The following is a 20,753-nucleotide window of genomic DNA, read 5'->3' on the forward strand; positions in this document are numbered from 1 at the left end:
TCCCAAATCTTCTCCGTGGTTTGGAAATCTTCTTTTTGAGTAGTATTTAGACCTGCATTTTAGACAACATATAAATTATTCCTCGAGATCATCTATATTTCTGTCCAGCTTAAATGGCTCTAATCTACACTTACAGATAGGTAGCCGTGTTGGTCTGCCATAGTCAAAACAAAAAAATTCCTTCCAGTAGCACCTTAAAGACCAACTAAGTTAGTTCTTGGTATGAGCTTTTGTGTGCATGCACACTTCTTCAGATACATGCACACGAAAGCTCATACCAAGAACTAACTTAGTTGGTCTTTAAGGTGCGACTGGAAGGAATTCTAATCTACACTGTAAGCCTCAGATGAGATGAGATACTGGCCACTGTGGATATTTCTCTTTTAATTGCGGCACAAACTGGACATGGCAGTAAGGATCCCTTGGCAGCGCATTAGGGGTGAATAGGAATAGGAGCAAGCGGGAGATCTTCTTAGGGACCAGAGTTGCAGGTTAGGAAGGTTTGAGATAAGTTCCCTTTCTGAATTTCCCCCTCCAAGACTAATAGCAGCATGGGATTGATTTTTGTTAGGATTATAGTTGCATTGTTGAAAATTTTGTGTGTTTGGGGAAGGGGCTCACACCAGTTATTATATATTTTTATATCCCTGATTTCCTTCTAAGTGACGCATTTAACAGCTTCATGTCTTGTGTGACCCTGAAATGCAGCTGCGAGGTGCTGCAAATCCGGGTGCTTCTTTTCTCCCTTGGGCCATTTATCCCCTCAGAATCAGCCCTCCCCCCATTACTTTTCTATCTATAAGGCAAAAAAGGGGGGGACCCCATATCTTTCCTTTCATGAATGAGAAAGCAGCGGGGAGGAGACGAATTTTGCTCAGGAAAATAGCCTGAGGGAAAGGTTAAAGTAGCCCATCCCCAGTTGCCATGCTGCTCCAGGCACATTTTCAGCCCCCTATAACTAAATTTCAGTTGTTGACTTTAGCTGATTATAATGCTGTAGTTATCATGAAGTTTGACAGATTTCCCATAATACATGCTCTTATAAAGCTTCATTAACGTGTGACTCTCTTATAATATAGTCTTTTTCTGCAGTTTATTCTTGACTAGATCCAATAATAGATGTTTAAACTTTGCTGAGAATGTTGCTCCTACCCCTGAAAACTTATTCCCACCCAAATTTGAAATGGTTCTCCAAAGTTTCTACACACAAAAGCAGGAATGCACCTTTTCAGAGGCAAAACCAAAAGCTTTTGAGGGTTAACCAGTTGCTGATAGAAGTGCCTTCCATGCTGCATGATGCCAGAAGCCATGGAGTCTTATTTCCATTTGAAATCTTCCTGTTATGATTATCCTTCCAGTATCCTTCCTGATACACACACTTAAAAAATAATAATCTTATTTTTATTCCTGAGGTTGCAGAATCTTCCGTGCTCTATCCCCCATTGGCAAGCCCCCCCCCCCCCCAGTATTTATAGAAAGGCGGTGGGAGGGATTTGGAGAGAAAAGAGAGGCTTCCAATTAGCATTTTTAAAATGCCAAAAGAATGTGACAGGAGACAATTATAGCCTTTGTGAAACAATTTGCCTCTTTCCAGGGCTGGCCTGTAACATTTGGGAGAACCCAAAGAGCCCCCATCTCCCCAATGCAGTTCAGTGGGAAATTGTCTTGTGCAAGCCCCACTGAAACGATTGGGAGATGCTCAAGGGCAGCCGCCCTCGTTCATTTCAATAGGATTTGCATGGGAGAACGAACCACTGGATTGTGCCACAAAGGTCTTCTGTCTCCCACTCTGACTCCCTTAGAGTCACCCAAATGGGGAGGGGGTGGGAAATGATTCATGTCACATTTAAAGGCAAACCTACGCAGTGTGTGCTTTTTGAAGCAAAACACAGTCCTCTTTTGAAATTCACATTTCCCTGAATTTTGCAATGCAGTTTTCCAGCCCACTAGATACATATAAAATGCATGTGCATATGTAATGTGTACACAAAAATGCATGTATTGGGGGAAATAACATTAAAAATGCCTTCGATTAGAGGAAATCGTTTTGCAAAAATATGTGCACAAAGCAAAATTGTATGCAAAAATTTGTATGATAGGAGCCATTGATGGTGAATTTTCATGAGGTCTTTCCCCCGTGTTTAATACAAACTGATGTGGAAATGTATACAGCTGAATTTAAAATTGAAAAAATAAATGAGAAAGTAAGAGAAACTGAAGTTGTGAGATTTGCCCGTCTGTACATGGCAGATATGTTCCCTGGGCCATTGTGGGAGGGCCACCTCTTCTTGGGACTTCTCCTTGTCCCATGTCCCAAAGCAGGGCTGCCCCTGACAGTCTCTCCCACTCCTCCTGCTGTGCCTTCCGCAGTGATTCTCCTGTGAGCCCTTGGCCTGGAGCTCCTCCTCTCCTTCTCCCCTCTCTTCTGTGGATCCTGCTGGACAGCAGCCCAGCTGGCTGTATTAAACCTGCTTTTGCCAGAGAGGTTACTTGGAGTTGAGTTTTATTTTTCCCTTTGGTAGCTGGGATCAGCCCACTGGCCTGATGCCAGCTGTTTCCCCTGAGCACAGAGGGGGGGAGGGGAGCTTTGTTGCTGTGCGGCTCACTCCCACTCCCTTCTTCGACCAGGCCCACATTCAAAGCAGGAGCACGCTTCCCTCTGAAGGCTTCAGCCCAGCTATGCTGAGACTTCTAGGCCTTTTGGATAATGCCATAAACTGTATTATCGTTGCTGGTGCATAATAGAAGGTTGAAAATATAGCAGGGGGCGTAGAGGCCCTTAGCTGATGACTTCTAGGCAAGAGACCTGCCCCCTAGCCCCAGTCAGGAGCATCCCCAGTTCACATCTCTTTGATGCTTGAAATATGGCAACCCTGGTAGAATCCTCCCTCCTGGCAGGTCTTACATTCCCCAGAACAGCAGTGGGAAAGATGGGCTGTAGAAAGCATCTAAACATCTTTGAGTCCAGTCTTGTCAGTTTTATTCATTTTTCTTTGAAAATGAGGTGCCGAAACTCACCCTGAACACAGCCCTCCCTTCTTAGAATGGAAAAGGTGGCCACCCTCTGAGAGGGGCCAGAAGGAGTTCTGGTGGCAAAAAAGGCCTGCATTTTGTATTAATTTAAAAATTATTTACTTAATAATGTGTGTTATCCACCCCCTTCATTGTTACAAATGATTCCAGTATGGAGTAAATAACAGATGGTGAAAATGCAGCCCCTTAGATTAAAACACAAAACATCTATTCACAGTCACTAACACAGGCAAGTTGCACAGGCTCCAGCATTAACACCCTGCATGTTGTGGAGCAAAGAAACGTCCCTTTCAGCTAGCGGTGAAAAGCTCATCTAAGTCGACGCCAGCTGTAGCTCAGAGGGAGAGAGATCTGGAGGGGGGGGCACCACTGAGAAGGTTTATGGAATTCACTGTCACAAGATTTGGGGGGGCATTAGCTTAGATGACCTCAAAATATGTGGCACAATGGATCAGTGCACCTGGCTGCTAACCAGAAGGTTGGTGGTTCTAGCCCACCCAAGGACAGCTGTAGGCAGGATTCCTTCATTGCAGGGGGTTCGACTAGATGACCCTCAAGGTCCCTCCCAACTCCACAATTTTTTTATTCTATGAGCGAGACAAATTTTATAGAGGACAGATCTGTCAGTGGATAAGCCATGGTAGGTCACTAAGTGGAACCTCAAAGGAAGAGTATTTGCTGGCCCTACTTGGCCCCTGCAGCCTTCTCCTGCATGGGACCTTCCAGATGTTTTGGACTGCCCGTTGCCACCAGCCAGCATGGCCAACAATCAGATAGCATCCTCTAACAACACCTGAAGGGCACCAGACTGTGGAAGGCTCAATTGCTGGGACTGATCCACCAAGGCTCTTCTTACTTTATCTAATTTACTAAATTCATACCTCGCATTTGCACCACATGAAACCCAAGGGGGCTGTCTTGTGGTTCACAGATGGTCACCCATCCAGGTAGACCTGCTTAGCTTCAGCAAGGTGGTGGCCTTGGTTGCCTTTAAACCAAAAATAGGTTCTTACGCTCATCCTGCTGTTGTGTAGTCCTAGGATTATTGCACCATGCTCTTTTCTCTGACTGTGTTGATTTACCCAAAGTCAGGAGCAGAGAGTGTGGGAGAATTAAAAGCAAGAGCTAGAAAGATGAAGCTGATATGGAGCTTGACAGGGAGCCAGTGTACGGACGCTCATGGAATGTGTTTATAGTGATGGGAAGATGAGTTTAGCAGAAACATCCACAGTCAGCAGGCAGGGGCATCCTGGTGGGAGGAAAAGAGGACAAGAATGAGAATGGCCTTTGATGCAAACTCAACTAAGTACAGCTCAGCAACAGAGCCAGTGCCCTTCCTGCAGGACCAAGAAGACCTACTCAGCTATGCTCATTTGGTACCTCTGAGCAAGTCACTCTCTTTGTGCTTCCATTAGATAAATGTAACCCACTCCACTGACTTGTTGGGATGATGAATGAGGTATGGAGCAATTCAAGACAGGTTAGGCTATGAATCTTAAGTCCCATCTGATCGATTAGATACTGGACTACTCTCTTCCATTTATTTCCTGGTGCTTGGCCAAACAGTAATGCACATATAAGCCAAACTTCTTAGTAGGAAGAGGGTCTCCCTAAAGAGGCATTGGCAGTCGTACTGGAGGTATTAACAGTTGCTTCATGGGGAACGAGATTCTTCTCGGTTTCTTGGGTACCTTGACTGAGTCTGCCTAACCTTTGGCATTCGTTGAGGGGACCTCTGTGGCCTTTGGGCATCATGAGCCTAGAACAGGGCCAGAAAGATCCAAAGGTGACTGATAGGGAGGTGTAGCTCTTCAGACTCAGGCTCTGGGCAGGGGCTGGTGGATCTTTTATATGGTCTGGAGCTAAACTTGTAAGGGGTGTGAGGTCCTGTACAGCAGAGCATGAGAAACTGTTGCTGGACTCCTTCAGCCCTGATAATTGGCTGTGCCGGCTGAACATGATGGGAATTCTAGTCCAATAACACTTGGAGGGCCACCCACAGGTTCTCCATTCCTGATGTGTACAGGCTGTGAGGTCAGACAGACGAAAGATATACAGATCGTGCTGATATGCCTGGTTTTAATTTTCTTTAAAAAGAAATTCAAAGTGATTAATGTTATCAATACAGTATAAAAGTTTTTTGTTGATGTTGTGAACTACCCTATGCTCTTTGGATGAAGGGTGTAATAATAATAATAATAATAATAATAATAATAATAATAATAATAGTACCCCACCCATCTTGCTGGATTTCTCCAGTCACTCTGGGCAGCTTACAGCACATATAAAAACATAGTAAAACATGCAAAATTTAGTAATAATAATAATAATAATAATAATCCGCAGCAGCAGCTCCCATTAATTTCAGTGAGTCTTGTGCAGGAGGACTTGACGGCTCGCTCCATGTTGGCTCCATTGGACTTTCTCCCTACTTCACCTGGTGCCCAAACCTCAGGCAGGACTGAGCTTCAGTCTGGGCCCGGAAATGGCACCACCATGGAGGGAATGAGATGTCCCATTTATTTCCCACTGAGTTACTTCCTTTAGCAGAAGCCTTAGTAACTCTGTTGGGTTGCATCCTTCTGACCTTAAGGAGAGCAAAGCTCAAGCTATATGCTTATGGGGAAACAGTGGCACGAGTGCCACCAAACTGAGTTTTCCAGAAGAAAATGTGATTTGGCGTGATTGCGTGTGATTTTTCTGCTTACTTGGCTGCTATTCATAACAGTGGGGAAACAAGGAAGCACTCGTGCAATGGTGTTGTGTGTTTTGTTTTTCTACTGTGCATTACCAGTCAGACGCAGATTGGTGGTTCCCATTTGCTGCTGTTTGGGCTTCAGGTTTTGTATCTGAGCTGTTTCTCTTTGGAGAGACCTTCAGAGAGATTCCTTCAGAGAAAATCTTTTCTTTTCTTTTCTTTTCCTTCTCCTAAGGAGGCACACTGGTACACTTTGACACATTCTGATGAGGACCAGTTCCCTCTGCCAAAGTTGTCTCCCACAACCTTTCTCCGCACAGAACATCTCCCAAGCTCTAGGAAAACTCCCACAACTTCTCCACCTAGATAACAGACACAGCCACCTAATTCTTTTGCCTTTCTGCTGGAAAGCATTTCTTTAGCCTTGCCCTCAGTTGCCCCTCATTCCTCGCCAGGCACTCGCACACGCATGCACCCACACCCACACCCCCCTTCCAATAATTCCTCTGCCTGGGCCTCATGCCCTTATAAATCTCTGCAGCAGAGTTCTCCAGCCTGCTATTAGGCATGTGCCTGGCCAATTTCCCTCCCCGCCTCAGCTGCCCCTTGTGTTACATTCACCTCATTTTGCTGATGGAGTGCTTTCCAGCAAAGTCCTTAAAAGCAGCTGTTCAGAGATGAAGCCCAACGCCGCTGCTTCAGCTGACGGTTGTCATGCAATGACGATGCTTTGCATTGCCCTATGTAGAGCAATTTCCACATCTAAGGAGTCCTTCCTTATTGTGCTTGACAGCGGGTGTGGAGTGCATTCAGCTTTTCTGTACGGCAGCACTCCCCACCCCCTGCCTCGCCTTCCAAGCCAGAACAAAAGTGACATGGAGTTTGACAGCTGCGGATGAACGCATTAGACAGACTGCTGGCATGATCAGCATGTATGTGTGCGTGCAGGCATATCTCTCTATATCCACCCCCACTCACCCATGCATGAACACCTCTATGTGGTTAGTTTACCTGATGTCCTGGTCCAGTCCCCGAGATAACTCTGTGGGAATTTGTTTATTGAGTTCTGGATAAGCCACAATAGTGTGATGAGCATGTGTCTTTTGTATTCACCCTGCTGAGGCACAGTGGCGGCGGCTGCACAACAATATGATTATACCCAGACCAGTCACTTCCTAATGCTTGGCAGAGCAATAGCAGCATCCCAAGCACAAGGTGGTGCCCAGGAGCTAAGGCTGCCTCTGTCATCCAGCAGCAAAACGGGGGTGAGGGATTGAAATAATAGCCTGGAATCACCTGTTTTGCTGCACTGGACCTTGCACCCAGCAGAAGTGGAACAAAAGTGTCCTGCGAGTGCGAATGGTCTTATCACCCCGCCCCACTCCTCCTTAAGCCGTGTCTCTTTAGCCTCCCTGCCCCCCTGCCCTGGGAAGGCCTCTTTGGGCACTTCCAGGCAGCCTCTTTGTGGAAAGTTCATCCTGACTTGTTTGCAGGAAGATTAGACAATTAATGAGCATCCATTCTGATTTGTATGTTGGGAGGTTAGAGGATGCTGCCTCAAAGCAAGTGTTATTATCCTACACTTTCCACGTGCCTTGCCCCATAATAATAATAATAATAATAATAATAATAATAATAATAATTTATTCATTCATTCATTCATACATACATACATACATACCCCGCCCTCTGGCTGGGTTTCCCCAGCCACTCTGGGCAGCTCCCAACCAAATATTAAAACACAATACAGCATTAAACATTAAAAACTTCCCGAAACAGGGCTGCCTTCAGATGTCTTTTAAAAGTAGGATAGTTGCTTATTTCTTTGATATCTGACAGGAGGGCGTTCCACAGGGCGGGCGCCACTACCGAGAAGGCCCTCTGCCTGGTTCCCTGTAACTTCGCTTCTCACAGTGAGGGAACTGCCAGAAGGCCCTTGGCGCTGGACCTCAGTGTCCAGGCTGAACAATGGGGGTGGAGACGCTCCTTCAGGTCTACTGGGCCAAGGCCGTTTAGGGCTTTAAAGGTCAGCACCAACACTTTGAATTGTGCTCGGAAACGTACTGGGAGCCAATGCAGATCTCTCAGGACCAGTATTATATGGTCTTGGCAGCCACTCCCAGTCACCAATCTAGCTGCTGTATTCTGGATTAATTGCAGTTTTCGAGTCACCTTCAAAGGTAGCCCCACATAGAGCGCATTGCAGTAGTCCAAGCAGGAGGTAACTAGAGCATGCACCACTCTGGCAAGACAGTCTGTCGGCAGGTAGTCTGCATACTAGATGGAGCTGGTAGACAGCTGCCCTGGACACAGAATGCACCTGCGCCTCCATGGACAGCTGTGAGTCCAAAATGACTCCCAGGCTGCGCTCCTGTTCCTTCAGGGGCACAGTTACCCCATTCAGGACCAGGGAATCCCCCTAAAATAGTACTTCTGTCTTGTCAGGATACAACTTCAATCCATTAGCCGCCATCCATCCTTCAGCTGCCTCCAGACACTCACACAGGACCTTCACTGCCCTCACTGGTTCTGATTTAAAAGAGAGGTAGAGCTGGGCATCATCCACATATTGATGAACACCCAGCCCAAACCCCCTGATGATCTCTCCCAGCGGCTTCACATAGATGTTAAAAAGCATGTGGGGGAGGATGGAACCCTGAGGGACCCCACAAGTGAGAGCCCAGGGGTCTGAACACTCATACCCTGCACATGGCCCAGGAGAAAGGAGTGGAACCACTGTATAACACTTATTGAAAAAGAAGTCCAATCTTTTGGGGGAGCTTTTTTGTTTTTGTTCGGCTCAATATCTTCCAAACAACTGTAATCGAATTTGCCAGTATGTAATTGCATCCCACCAGAAAATAGTGACAGTCTGAAAGCACCTTATATGAAGAAAGCAGATAGGAAATAATACAAGTGTAACCTGCGTCCAAGTTCTCTTTCCTCCCTCTCCCCCATCACTCAGCATTCCATGCCCACAGAGCCTCTTTCATCCTAATTGGGTTGTATGCCGCGTATTCCCCTCCCGAGGGTCCTGCCCCTGGAACAACAGTGGTACTTCTGTAAACCTTAGGGCTTCCCCAAGTCCACTGATACCTCCCTCTGGTGCAAGCACTCACAAAATTAAGGTTGCTATTAATATGTGTGATAACACTATTATTGGGGTAACTGGCTCAATTACCTATTGTTCTTTAGATAGAATCATAGAATTGTTGAGTTGGAAGAGACCACAAGGCTCATCTAGTCCAACCCCCTGCAATGCAGGAATCTTTTGCCCAACATGGGGCTCAAACTCACAACCCTGAGATTGAAAGTCTCAGACTCCACCAACTGAGCTGAATGACAAGGTCTTCGAAGCCCTTTCTTATACTAAGTGTGCAGCATTTGCTTAGTGGATCTGGTTAGAGAGTAGACTACACCTGCTGCAGTCTCACACACATAGATGCTTGTAGATAAAAATAATAATAAAGTTGTTTGTTGTAGGAGATGCATAACTTGGATGGAAAAGGTTTCTAGATCTAGTCTAGAGAAGAACAAGGCAGCCATGAGGATAGTTAAAGATGACCTCCCATATTGAGGTCCGAGAGAGAAGTGTGAGGAAGAGGAGGAAGCTGTAAATGGTATACTCCCTAAGATGTATCAGTCTATAGACAACAAAAATAATGAGAGAGAGAGAGAGAGAGAGAGAGAGAGAGAGAGAAGTCCGCAGAGAGATAAAGGTACAGGGATAGTCTGGTAATTAGGAGGTTCCTTACTCAGTCATTGTAAACTCTTCACCTGCAAACCTCCAGCAAGAATAAAGAGAACTACTACTGAGCATGTATCAAGTGCTTTTCCTTCTCCACACTGAGTAAGAAGCAGGGCTTCCCATATAAATCTGAGTACCAAAGATTCTCAGGAAGTTATTTCCATATTGTGCAGCTTTTTGGGGCCCTCACACAGGAGACATACTCAATCCCTAACAGGGCTGGCTCTACCATTAGACAGAGAGAGGTGGCTGCCTCAGGTGGTAAGGGCTGAGGGGGAGGCAGTGAAGTGTTAGAAGACAGAGTTGCGGGGGAAATGTTGTGGATAGCAGGAGAGGATATATTGATTAAATATTATCCGTCTTTATTCACACTAGTGAGCTAGTAGCAGAGCACATTCCCTTGCACATTTCTGGAAGTCAGTTGATAGATTCATTGGAATCATAGAAGTTGAGCAGTCCAGTCTGGCTTGTCCAGACTGGATTGTTCCTGGTAAATTTCCTATTTAGTTCCCTCTTAAAAACAGTAATGACACGACAGTCTTCTTTTAAAAGTAATGATCATTACTTACATTCAGTTCACAGTATAGTCCTGAAGGCAGGCATTATCTTGTAGTTACAGTTGCAGAGAAAAGTGTGGGTTCATCCTCTGTGAGGGATGAGCCCATGTGCTGCTGGCTGAGAGCCAGCAGACAGCAAAAGGCAAAATGGAGAGAAGGGATCAAGAGAGAGAGAGAGATGGCTGCAGGACTGGCCCTTTTGTAGGGTCTGCCAGGGTCACACCCATCTACCTGGTCATACACAGGGAGAGGACGCTCCAGACCAGGTGTGACAGTCCTTCTGGCTGGAGCAACATTCCCCTGTGTGTCCACTCTGGGCAAACAGGAAATGTTGTATTTGACTGCTTGAGTGATGTTACATCCCACAGTGTGTGCTATGCAGCCTTGCTATAGCAGAGTTGTCCAGTGTGACCTCTGAGCTAGTCCTTTATATTATTCAGTTTCCCCATCTGATATTTGGAAATGGCTTACCTTTTATCAGCAGGCAAGGTGGGAAGACAGAAAAAACAGTGTGTTTAATTCTAATGTGGTTCAAGAGGTTTGCAGTGCAATCCTGACTTCAATGGGACTTACTCCCAGATGCAGACATATATACATCATTTAATTTGTAGGCCACTTTTCCATAGTTCAAGCCATGCTCAAGGCAGCTTAAAACATGGGAAAATACATAATTACAAGATAGCATAAGAAGTTATAAACAATAAATAAAACATCAAAAAATACACAACCAAATTGCACAATTTCTACATATATCATAAGATCCAAAATAAAGATCCAAAAGATTAATATCAATAATAAAGGCCTCCACCACCAACACCCCCCCCAAGACCCCAGCCCAAGGGTAGGGGTCTATTGAATTGCAGCCCTAAAGTCTCTTGCTGGCAGACCTTAGAAGTGTGGAGTGTCTTCACTGTGCAGCAAGTGCCCAATGATAAAGCTACAATTGCAATAGACTTTGCAGCCATTTCTCTCCTAATCTAACTAAGGAAGTAATCATGACTCGAGTGCTGGCAGGGATCCAGGCTGTGTGAATTGCTGAGCTGAGTTTGCCCTGCATGGCTTTGTCTGGAGGGAGCAGTTACCTGGCTCCCTCCAGGGCTGCGGATTCTTCAGGTATCCCTCTTCCCGGTGAGTGGTTTTGTGGGTGACCATATCAGCATGCCAGCTGGCAGACTCAACAACTTTGGGGTGGGGAGGTCAACTTTTGTGTCCGGATTTTCACCTTTTGAAAACCTTAATTTATTATGTTACTGTTGTCTATTAAATTTGTATACCCATAAATCTCAGGGCGGTTCACAACACAAAAGTACAACACAAAAAACAAAACAAAACACATAATAAAAATAAGAACAGAAACAAACCCATGATCCCTCCTTCCACGACATTAAAAGGCCATGTATTCTGGAGAAGAGCATTCTGAGCTTTCCCAACACAGATATAGACATGGTCTCTATGAGCCAGATTAATGCTGGATAAAAACCATAATTTTCAGGCAATATAATCCAAATTCTGCATGGAGAAAAAAAATGGATTCTGTAGCCTGTAAATTGAATAATTTATAAATTGTATAATTTATAAATTTATGTATTGTATAAATTGTAAATTGTATAATTTATAAATTGCATAATTTACTGTGCAATGCACATTATTTTGCCCCATTTAATCTAGTTGGAAGGAGCAAAGGGCTGCCCAGGAGAAGCTTCTACCATGAACTCCAGGAAACTACAAACGCTTTGGCAGTGCAAGAGGAAGTTGCAGCATGTCTTTCCCTAGAGCTTTTCAAGACAGGTTGGACACGAATCTGTCATGGCTGCTTTATGTCCAGGAAATCCTGTCTTGGGGAGAAGGAGCTTAGCCGAGATGGCTCCCCGGGTTCCTTCCAACTCTTAAAGTTTTTTATGGTTCAGCAAAAGTCAAAGAGCTCAGCAAAAGTCTTGCGGGCCTAAAAAGAAGGCTTCCTCATGCCACTGCTTAAGAGCACCAGATCTTTATGCTACTGTTGTGGGCAGACTAAGCTTGTGGTGAACTCTGTGGGAACACCTCCCTTCTCTTGTGGCAGCGAGCTGTTTAAGGAAGGCTCCCCAGATTAGCAGGAGCAGCAGTCCAAGTCGATGGAACTCCTATTCCACTGAAGTCCTGGATATTCTCATTGGCTGGCCAGTCTTATGTTCCAGATGTGGGTCTTGGCCCCAGAGGATAGCGAGGCTCTGGCTAACTTCAGAAGCAGAAGCTCATCCACATTTCCATTTGTGCTGCGATTTCTAGGCACAGGTCTGTGATTCAGAGGCCTGGGTCTGGGCAGTTTTGTGTGTGCCCGCCCTAACAATTTCCCCAGGAAAACATGCTGTTTACCACTGAATTGGAACAAATGTCAATTGAGTTGTCCATTCTCCTTAAGGACCACCTGCTCCCATGCCAACCTGCCCAAATCTTTAGCTAAGCTGTTTCTTCAGGTGCCCCAGATACTGGGGGAAAGGCAGGTGGCAACCCACACATTCCCCAAAGAAGTATACAGTCACACCTCGGGTTGAATATGCTTCAAGTTGAGTGTGTTTGAGTTGCGCTCTGCGGCAACCGGGAAGTAACGGAGCGTGTTACTTCCAGGTTTTGCCGCTTGCGCATGCGCAGACGCTCAAAATGACGTCACGTGCATGCACAGAAACGGCGAAAAGCGATGCGTGCGTGCGTGCGTGCGCAGACGTGCCATCGCTAGTTTACGTTTGCTTCTAGATGCGAACGGGGCTCCGGAACAGATCCTGTTCGTATCTAGAGGTACCACTGTATCTGGTCACTTTGGGTGCTTCCAGAATGTCACCATTTTTAAGTGGGATTCAGTTACCAGCAAATGCAGGTCGTGCAATTCAGGTTTATTTGGAGCTCTTGCACAGCGGACTTGCCCCCCCGAAACTCCCCCCCCCCGCCGCCTTTTTGCAGTAAGGAATGTGATGGGGAAAGGCACTGGAAAGTGTGAGATAACATTTGCTTAATGCAACATCATCTATCTTCCCCGGAAACAAATAAGAATGAATGCTCAGTAAATAGCTGTCACCTCTGCTCAACCTTTGTGCAAACACATCAGGATGAATGCTTAATAAACAGGTTGTGTGAAAGTGACCTTAGGCACCAGGTTAAGGTGTGATTGTTCTCTCAGGCATTTTAAACGATTTTATACTATGTTAAGTAGTGGTGTGTTTAATGTGTGTTACACTCTGCTTTAATGTTCTGTTGTATTTTGTTTTGCTATTGTTGTTTTAAAGTCTTAAACTATATTGTAAACGTCTCTGGGATAATTTTTTCTGAAGGTTGGTGTACAAATATTCTAAAGAAATTTTAAAAATCAGGACTCTGCACATTATGTGATCCTCTTTGTGCATATTAAAAAAGAATCTGGAATTTGTGTGAAATCTCCATGCCGTGTGTATATACAGCGAAAAAGCTGCCTGTAGGAGGAATCCTGTAGGAAGTGAAGCAGCACTAAGTTGCAGAGTTTCACATGGTGCTAGTAATATTTACACATCACACAAAAGGAACACACCCTCAGCAGAAGAAAACAAAAGGGCTTCTCTTTCAGCAGCAAGGAACACCACAGAAGGACAATGAATTCTCAGCGGTTTATTCAGGAATTAAGCGCTGTTATGTGTTCATTCCACTCAAAATGTGCCAACCTGGTGCCCTTCCACAGATGTTTTGCCCTGCATCTGCCACCAGCCTCTGCCAGAATGGCCGTGCTCCATCAGCTCCAGCCCCCATACGGCTGGCTGGGGCTGAGGGGAACTGTAATTCAGAACTTGGAGGTGGGGGCAGCAGGCTGGTGAAGGCTCCTCTTCTTCATTTAAACACTTCTTCATTTAAAGCAGGGCTTCCCAAATGGTATGCAAATAGAGGGGCTGAAGGGTACCTTGAAACATCATGGATGAAGACATCATTTTGTAGAGCAGCGGGTTCAGTTTCAAAGTGGCTCAGCTCCGTTCAGTTCAGGCAGAACACCTTTTTCCATCATCAGGGTCCAACTGCCAGGGAGGGGGGAATAATACTGCAAATTGTCAGTAAAAGCCAGCTGTGGCTGGTGCTGCTTATGATGCTTGCAATCTGCCCTCATTCTCAAACTCCCAGGACAGCTTTGCATATATAAAAGGAAAAGTTTCTCTTTTTTCCTATGAAGAAGCTGAAGGGTGGGCCTATAAACAGATATCATTCATGTGACACTTTAAAGGCAGGCAGCTTGCTCATGAATTGGGGAAAGACAGAGCCGGTGGCTGAATCAGGGCTCAGTTTGCTGCCATGTAGTCCCATTGCGGCAACTGCGAGCCCAAGAAGAAGCCAGACTCACACAAGGACTCCTGTAAAGGCTCTGTTTGCATTAGGCCTTCTTTCACCCTAAGCCACCATATTGGGGGCACCCACCACTTTATTTGGCAGGGGTGGGGGGCCCTTTTTGTGACCAAGGGCCACATTCCCTCTTGGGCCACCTTCTGGGGGCTAAATGCCAGTGGCAGGTTGGGTCAAGGACCAAGGTCGCAGGAGCAGCCCTTCCATAAATGCCCCCCTTGTGCAATGGGCTCATTTCTGCACATGCTCACATTCATGGACACATTTTAGCCAGGCAAAAACACTCGAGGAGGGTGGGAAGCAGGGCTGGGAAGAAGGGTGTGGGCCTTGGCACAGTCCCAAGGGGCAGCAAGCTCTGGAGATTCTGCAGTGCTGAATCCCTGGAGGAGGATGCGTGGGCTCATCCCTGCTCATCAGTGCTCTGGCCTTCTGGGGTCTGGTGCAGATGGAGGGGGGGGAGCATTAACTCCCCCCTCCTGCCGTAACGCCATTCCCAATCTCCCATGACTGCTTTTACATCTTGCCTGGCTTGGCCCTTAGGGATCCCCGGCTGCCAGCCTTGTTGCCAGTGACATCACCATCAGCGAAAGAGCAGCGTGCCAGTTTGCGTTGTCAGAATGCATATAGCTGATTTAATTTACTTGCTGCTGCTTGGCGTTTGAATGTAGCCAAGGTGGCTTATTATGACTTGAAGTGAGGGTCAGGAGTTCCAGCCTAATGCTGGGGATGATAAGAGTGGCCTGTTAGCACAGAAGCTTTTGGTTTGCATGGTGGCGCCAGAGTTCTGCAGTGGCCCTCGTGCAAGGGAGTAACGCAGCGCAACAGAGGAATCCAATGCAGTGTTGCGCCAGCAGAGAATCACTGTGCAGCAAAGATGCCAGCAACCTGCTCAGGCATTCCTTTGGGCAACAACATCCCACCAGTAGAGTAAGTATCCCACTAAGCGACTTTAACTTAGCGCTGCACTGGATATAATCCAATTTTTAGGTGCCAGGAGAAAACATTCCTCTTCAACTAGGCCATGGGCTGATTAATATTCTACAGCCTTTTAAATGAGTCTGTGGGAAGGGTGTGCATGTTGTTGTTGTGCTGTTTTGTTTTACTTATTTTTATCCTGTGAACTGCCCTGAGACCTTATGATGAAGGGTGGTATATAAATCTAATAATAAAATAATAATAATACAACCCAGAATACGGAAAGAGGATACAACTGTAGTGCTAACATAATAAGAGGACAGTCTAAATTTAATTAGTAAAAAGAAAATAATCCAAAAGAATGCTCACAGAGTGGCTAGCAAATTAAATAAAGTGGGAGGCAGTGAGAGATAGAGCTCTGCCAATGCTTTAGCAAGAGGTTTGTGGTTCACTCCTAACCGACACCTTTGCATGGTGCTGGTGGGATCTGTCCAAGATGATTTCATTGCCTGAGAGAAGGGAAACCCAAAAGGCCACTCACTAATATGGGGCACAATCCACCCAGTGGTTCTCCTGACACAAATTTCATGGAGTGAATGAAACCTGTGATGGGATACGGAGGTCCCTCCAGACCAGTAGGGTTTTTGTGGGTGTATTCTGCAGCATGTCACAGATTCAGTAATAGTGCATGAGTTGTGAATTTATACTGGACCACCCACACATCCTCCCTCTTCAATCATTGCTCTGTGATGCTTCCCCAGTGTTACTGTACTGTTGCTGTCCAGAAGGGAACTCTTGTGCTATAGCACAGCAAAAGCAGTGTGAATCCTGTCCCCACCTGAATATTTGTGGTTATGAAAACTTACAGGATTCTAGCAGGAAGTTACGGGGCAGGTGCTGATTGGAGGCAAAGCAGTATGTTCATCCCAAAACCTTTGCAGACTTGAACAGTTCTTAAAAAGTGGGGTTGCATATGACTGCCCCAATCTCCGCGAATGCCCCATGAAAAGGAGGGTCCCTGAGAGCCTTGAAGAGAGAGAAAAAGAGTGGGGATCCTTAGGACTGATCCAAAGGGCACTTTGGCACCTGGGGCATACAATCCAGATGGTCCTGCCCGCCCTTGTTGGGTTGGGTTTTTTTAAAAAAACAAGTAATAATTCCATTTAAAAACAGAAACTTTGCTGCCCTTTGGCAACATCACGAATCTGCCACCCTCTTGGCAGAGCTGGTCCATGGCATGGTGAAGGAAAGGAAGGCTTCTTGGCATGGGACTGGAGAGGCTGATGCTTTCTCATCTTTCCTCTAGACAACTGCGCAGGAACCTGAGTCTCTGTTTCATTACAAAGCTGCTGGGAAAGATGCAGACAGCAGTGAGCAATGAGGTTAGTGTGGGAAAACGTGGGAAGAGGGTGAACTGGTTCCAGGTCTGATGATGCTTTCCTGGGATCCTTCCAACATAGAATCATAGAATCAAAGGATCACAGAATTTTAGAGTTGGAAGGGAAACCAAGGGCCATCTAGCCCAACCTGCAACGCAGGGATCTCAGCTAAAGCATCCATGGCAGGTGGGCATCCAGTCTCTGCCTAAAAACCTCCCAGGAAGGAGAGTCCACCACCTCCCAAGGGAGACCATCCCGCTGTCAAACAGCTCTTCCTGTCAGTCGGTTCTTCTTGAGGTTTAGTCGGAATCGCCTTTCTTGTATAGCAGGAGCTCCCTAGGAATACTGGCTATGGGTTTTTCTGGGAGCATGGCTGGCAGGGATATTGCATCCTGTTTGTGGATGCTGAAACATTTGTGTAGACCAGCAGTTGTCAAAGTTTTGCCTGTGAAAGAGGCCTTTCTATGTCTGTGTGACTGTCAGCGAGTTGTTGCATGCCTTTCTCCAAGCTCATATACACATTTTGGGGTGCAGACAGAGTGCCAGCCAGGCTTTCAGGGCCCCAAGAACTCCAGGTGTGACTTAGAATGCATTCAGAACTCCCCAGCAGGCTGAGCACTGCAGATGTGCACGTCTGAGCATGTCTACCCAGAAGGGGAAGCAAAGCAGGTGTGACACAGGGCAGCCTGGCCCTGGCACAGAAGGAGAGCCACGTTGTGCCTTGCAAACTCCCTGTCAGCAGAAGGAACCTTTGCAGGTCAGAATTCTGACACACATTACGGCACGAAAGGACAAGTCATTTTATCTTGAGGAATACATTCCTGGGGGGAGGGGTCTGCCAGGGAACCACAGGCTGGGGCCAAAAGTGGGCAGGACAAACCATTTCTCCCTCCCTCGTTCTCTGCTTTCTCTTCCCCTTCTCTCTATTGCAGCCTGTGTTCTCCCTGCCCCTCTGCCACCCACTTCTCTCTACCTCTCACTTCTCCCATTTCTCTTTCTTTTCTTTCTTCTCGCCCCCCCTGCATTTAGTCTAGAAGCTGCCCTCAGGCTCACGTTGCCCACCCCAGAATTAAAAAGGTGGCACACCCTCTAAGACATCTAGAAACCATCGTTTCTTCCAGCAATTTTTCTGCCCTCATCTGGGTTCCATCTCCCTGCGCCCCCCCCCCCAGGGCAGAGGAGGGGAGGAGAAAGGGAGGAGGTGCACACCGTGGTTTTGTGACTGCCATGTGTGACTGGGTTCCAATCCTTCCTGGCTTTGATTTCTCAACTTTGAACGCAATGCCAGAAAATTAATATAGCTGCTTGCATCTGGGACTGATAAAGGCTGATGGGATCCCTGGGGAGGAAAGTGACACGACAGCAAGGCCGCCTGCTCTTAGCATCCTTTCTAGCAGCATGTGCCCTGCCGTCAGCATCTCCCGCACATTGCACTCTCGTGTAGACAGGAGCATGTATATCTGTCATACATGAGGGGCCAGATAGTCTGGTAGAATGTTTTCTGTGTCAAGAGTTTTGATGATTATTTATTTAATTACTTATTTATCTAAGTATTTATATACCTACCCTCACAAAAGAATATCAAGGCCACTGGAAAAAGCCCGTGGGTCTTATGCGCCAGTGCCATAGGTGCACTGCTGGGAATCCTGCTGTCCCTGAACTCATTTTCTCCTCACTCATATGCCTCCTGGTTAGCAACCGAGGAGGGAGGCAGTCATCAGAAGGGCTGGGTTTGGGGCCCAGCCAGGATGCCTGTTGCTGAAGAGTTGTAGAGCTGGAAGGGACCAAGAGGGTCATCTAGTCCAACCCTTTGCAATGCAGGAATCTTTTTGCCTGACGGGGGGTGGGGGGGCTCAGACCCACGACCCTGAGATTAAGAGTCTCATGTTCTACTGACTGAGACATTCATGCTGGTTTAAAGCAACCTTCCCCACCCCGGTGCCCTTTCTCCTGCTGTTTTGAACTCCAGCTACAGAGCCAACGTTCAGTAACGATGGAAGCCAGTACTTCCACATTGGCTGCCCCTGCTTTACAGGTGGCTCTGCACCTCAAAGAGCTTTCGGCCTACATTTTGGCAGGAGGGGCTGGTAGCAAAGCAAGAGAGAGAGAGAAGGGGAGTCACATCCACAAAGGCAGTTGCACATTCTGTTGTGTCTTTGCCTTTCACCTGCTCATGCCCGGTCCTCCATCGCTCTTGCTTCCCATCCTTCTGTGTGTTCCAAGCCGAACTCTCCCTACTCAGTTTAAAGAAAGCTTGCCGGTTTCCCAGAGGCGCTTGGTTCGCCCCTGTGAGGACAGGAGGCAGAACTAGGTGGGCCCTCTTTAGCCTAATCCAGCAGGCTTCTCTTACGTTCTTATGATCTTAAACAAGCTGAAACATTTTTTAAAAAATCTGTAACTCTATTTGAATGATGCAAACTGATGAAGACTTGGCAGGATCACAGAATGAAGATAAACTTTTTTCTCCTTATGAGCAATACATCAGCCCTTTCCCACACATTTCTGTATATTAGGGGTAGGCAACTGGAGGTCTAGCAACTCAGTCTGGCACCCAGGGCTTCCCATCTGCTCCCCAGGAGGACCCCAAGAACCCCCACAATGTATCTGAGATGCTAGACAAATGACTCTTCAACCCCCCCCCCCAGGCAGTGAACAGCTGCCCTTGCATTATGGACAAGAGTAAAAAGTGAGGTGCCTAAGATTGGGGGGGGGGGGTTGCGTGCTACCCATGCCTCTCTTGCTGTGCACCAGGGGCAAAACTAGGCTTTATTTCACCAGGGTCAAAGACCCAGTTTGGTCTCCCATGTGCATTTGTGTACACACACACACACACACACACACACAAACAAACACACACAGTAGGAGCCTCAATGGTATCCCTCTGGAGGCTTTGCCCAGGGCAAAAAACCTGGCTACCCCCCCTGTGGCCCCCTGCTGTGCACCAACTTTTACCAACATTGGTGCTCCGCATATGTTTTGGACTACATCTCCCATTGGCCCCAGGTTGGTAAAAGTTTTGTGCGCAATGGAGAGGAGAGAGTTCAGGAGTCCTTTGCATGCAGCTTGGGTTGCAAGGGAATGACTTGACAGACAAAGCCAGCTCTGGCTTTGCTTCATTCAAAATCAACCCCCCACCCCCATTTTAAAAAATTAGTTGACGTCCAGAGCTGTATACTTTGTTTTCTGCTCCAGCAATTGAATGTAATTTCGAAATTGCCAACTTGGCTTATTCCAAAGCCCATCACAGCAGAAACTCCTTTGGCTTCTGCGCTTGTGCGCCGAGAAAGGCGTGCAGGTGGGCGGCTTATTTTTGTATATTTAGCTCTATATATGTTTTGTGATTCATCCCAGCAAGTAAGCTATTGTTTAAATATTCTCCAAGGCTTCTTTTTAAGGAAGAAGAATAAGCAATCAGCAGGCACAATGGGGAGCGATGGGAATGGACGTGAGCGGAGAGGAGATCTGACAGATTGCTTTCCCTCTCCTCCCCCCCCCACCGCCCCCTCCCCTCCAGTGCTCCGTGGAAATGAAATTTCTGCTGATTTGTTAACATTCAAACCCACAACGAGGTTATGCAGAGTTAGAAGCACTTGGGAGGCAGGGAAAGAGAGCACAAGGAGGAATGGCTTTTACAAGGGCAAGTCTGCACAGGAGCTTGGCAGGGCAGTGGGGCCCAGAAGTGCCGACTCAGCCCATCCGATCTGCGCAAGGCGTGCTGCCTCAGGGCTCGGCCAGGGGAGCAGGCAGCTGAGCCAGCCTGGAAACAAAGCTGCACTCAGGCCTGAGGCAGCAAGCAGGCGGCCAGGCAAGAGCCGGTTTACACCTGGCCTGCCCAGTCCAGTCTGAAGGCCTTATATATGCCAGCCAATCACAAGCACAGATGTGTGTCACATTACCATTCTTTGAAGAAGGACTTTGTGGCTTGAGCACACCCAGTCCTTGAAAGGACCACCGGGTTCCCAACTCAAGCCTTAGAATTTTGGACTTTATCAGGGATTAGCAGTGGAATTGCCAAAGTTTCTGAGAAGCTGGATCAGTTTTGTGACTCTGCTTAAGCCACCGTTTCCAGTTTCCACCATTTCAAGCTTCTTGCC

The 20,753-nt window shown here is 46.8% G+C and overlaps 1 protein-coding gene across 8 annotated transcripts in view; it reads left to right on the forward strand.

The window, feature by feature from the left end:
• The window catches only part of FAM178B (family with sequence similarity 178 member B), a 178,660-nt gene that overhangs the window by 97,717 nt on the left and 60,190 nt on the right, over positions 1–20,753 (forward strand). For 7 of the 8 annotated variants that reach the window (XM_083753207.1, XM_083753206.1, XM_083753208.1 and 4 more), the window contains one exon: positions 16,587–16,662. The exons of the other annotated variant lie outside the window; for it this stretch is intronic. In XM_083753207.1, the coding sequence (XP_083609333.1) occupies positions 16,587–16,662 (76 nt within the window). The remainder of the gene's footprint in view (positions 1–16,586; positions 16,663–20,753) is intronic. 8 annotated transcript variants of the gene reach the window in all.

The sequence above is a fragment of the Podarcis gaigeae genome, assembly GCF_964106915.1.
Source record: "Podarcis gaigeae genome assembly, chromosome: 8".
Classification (NCBI taxonomy): Eukaryota; Metazoa; Chordata; class Lepidosauria; order Squamata; family Lacertidae; genus Podarcis; species Podarcis gaigeae.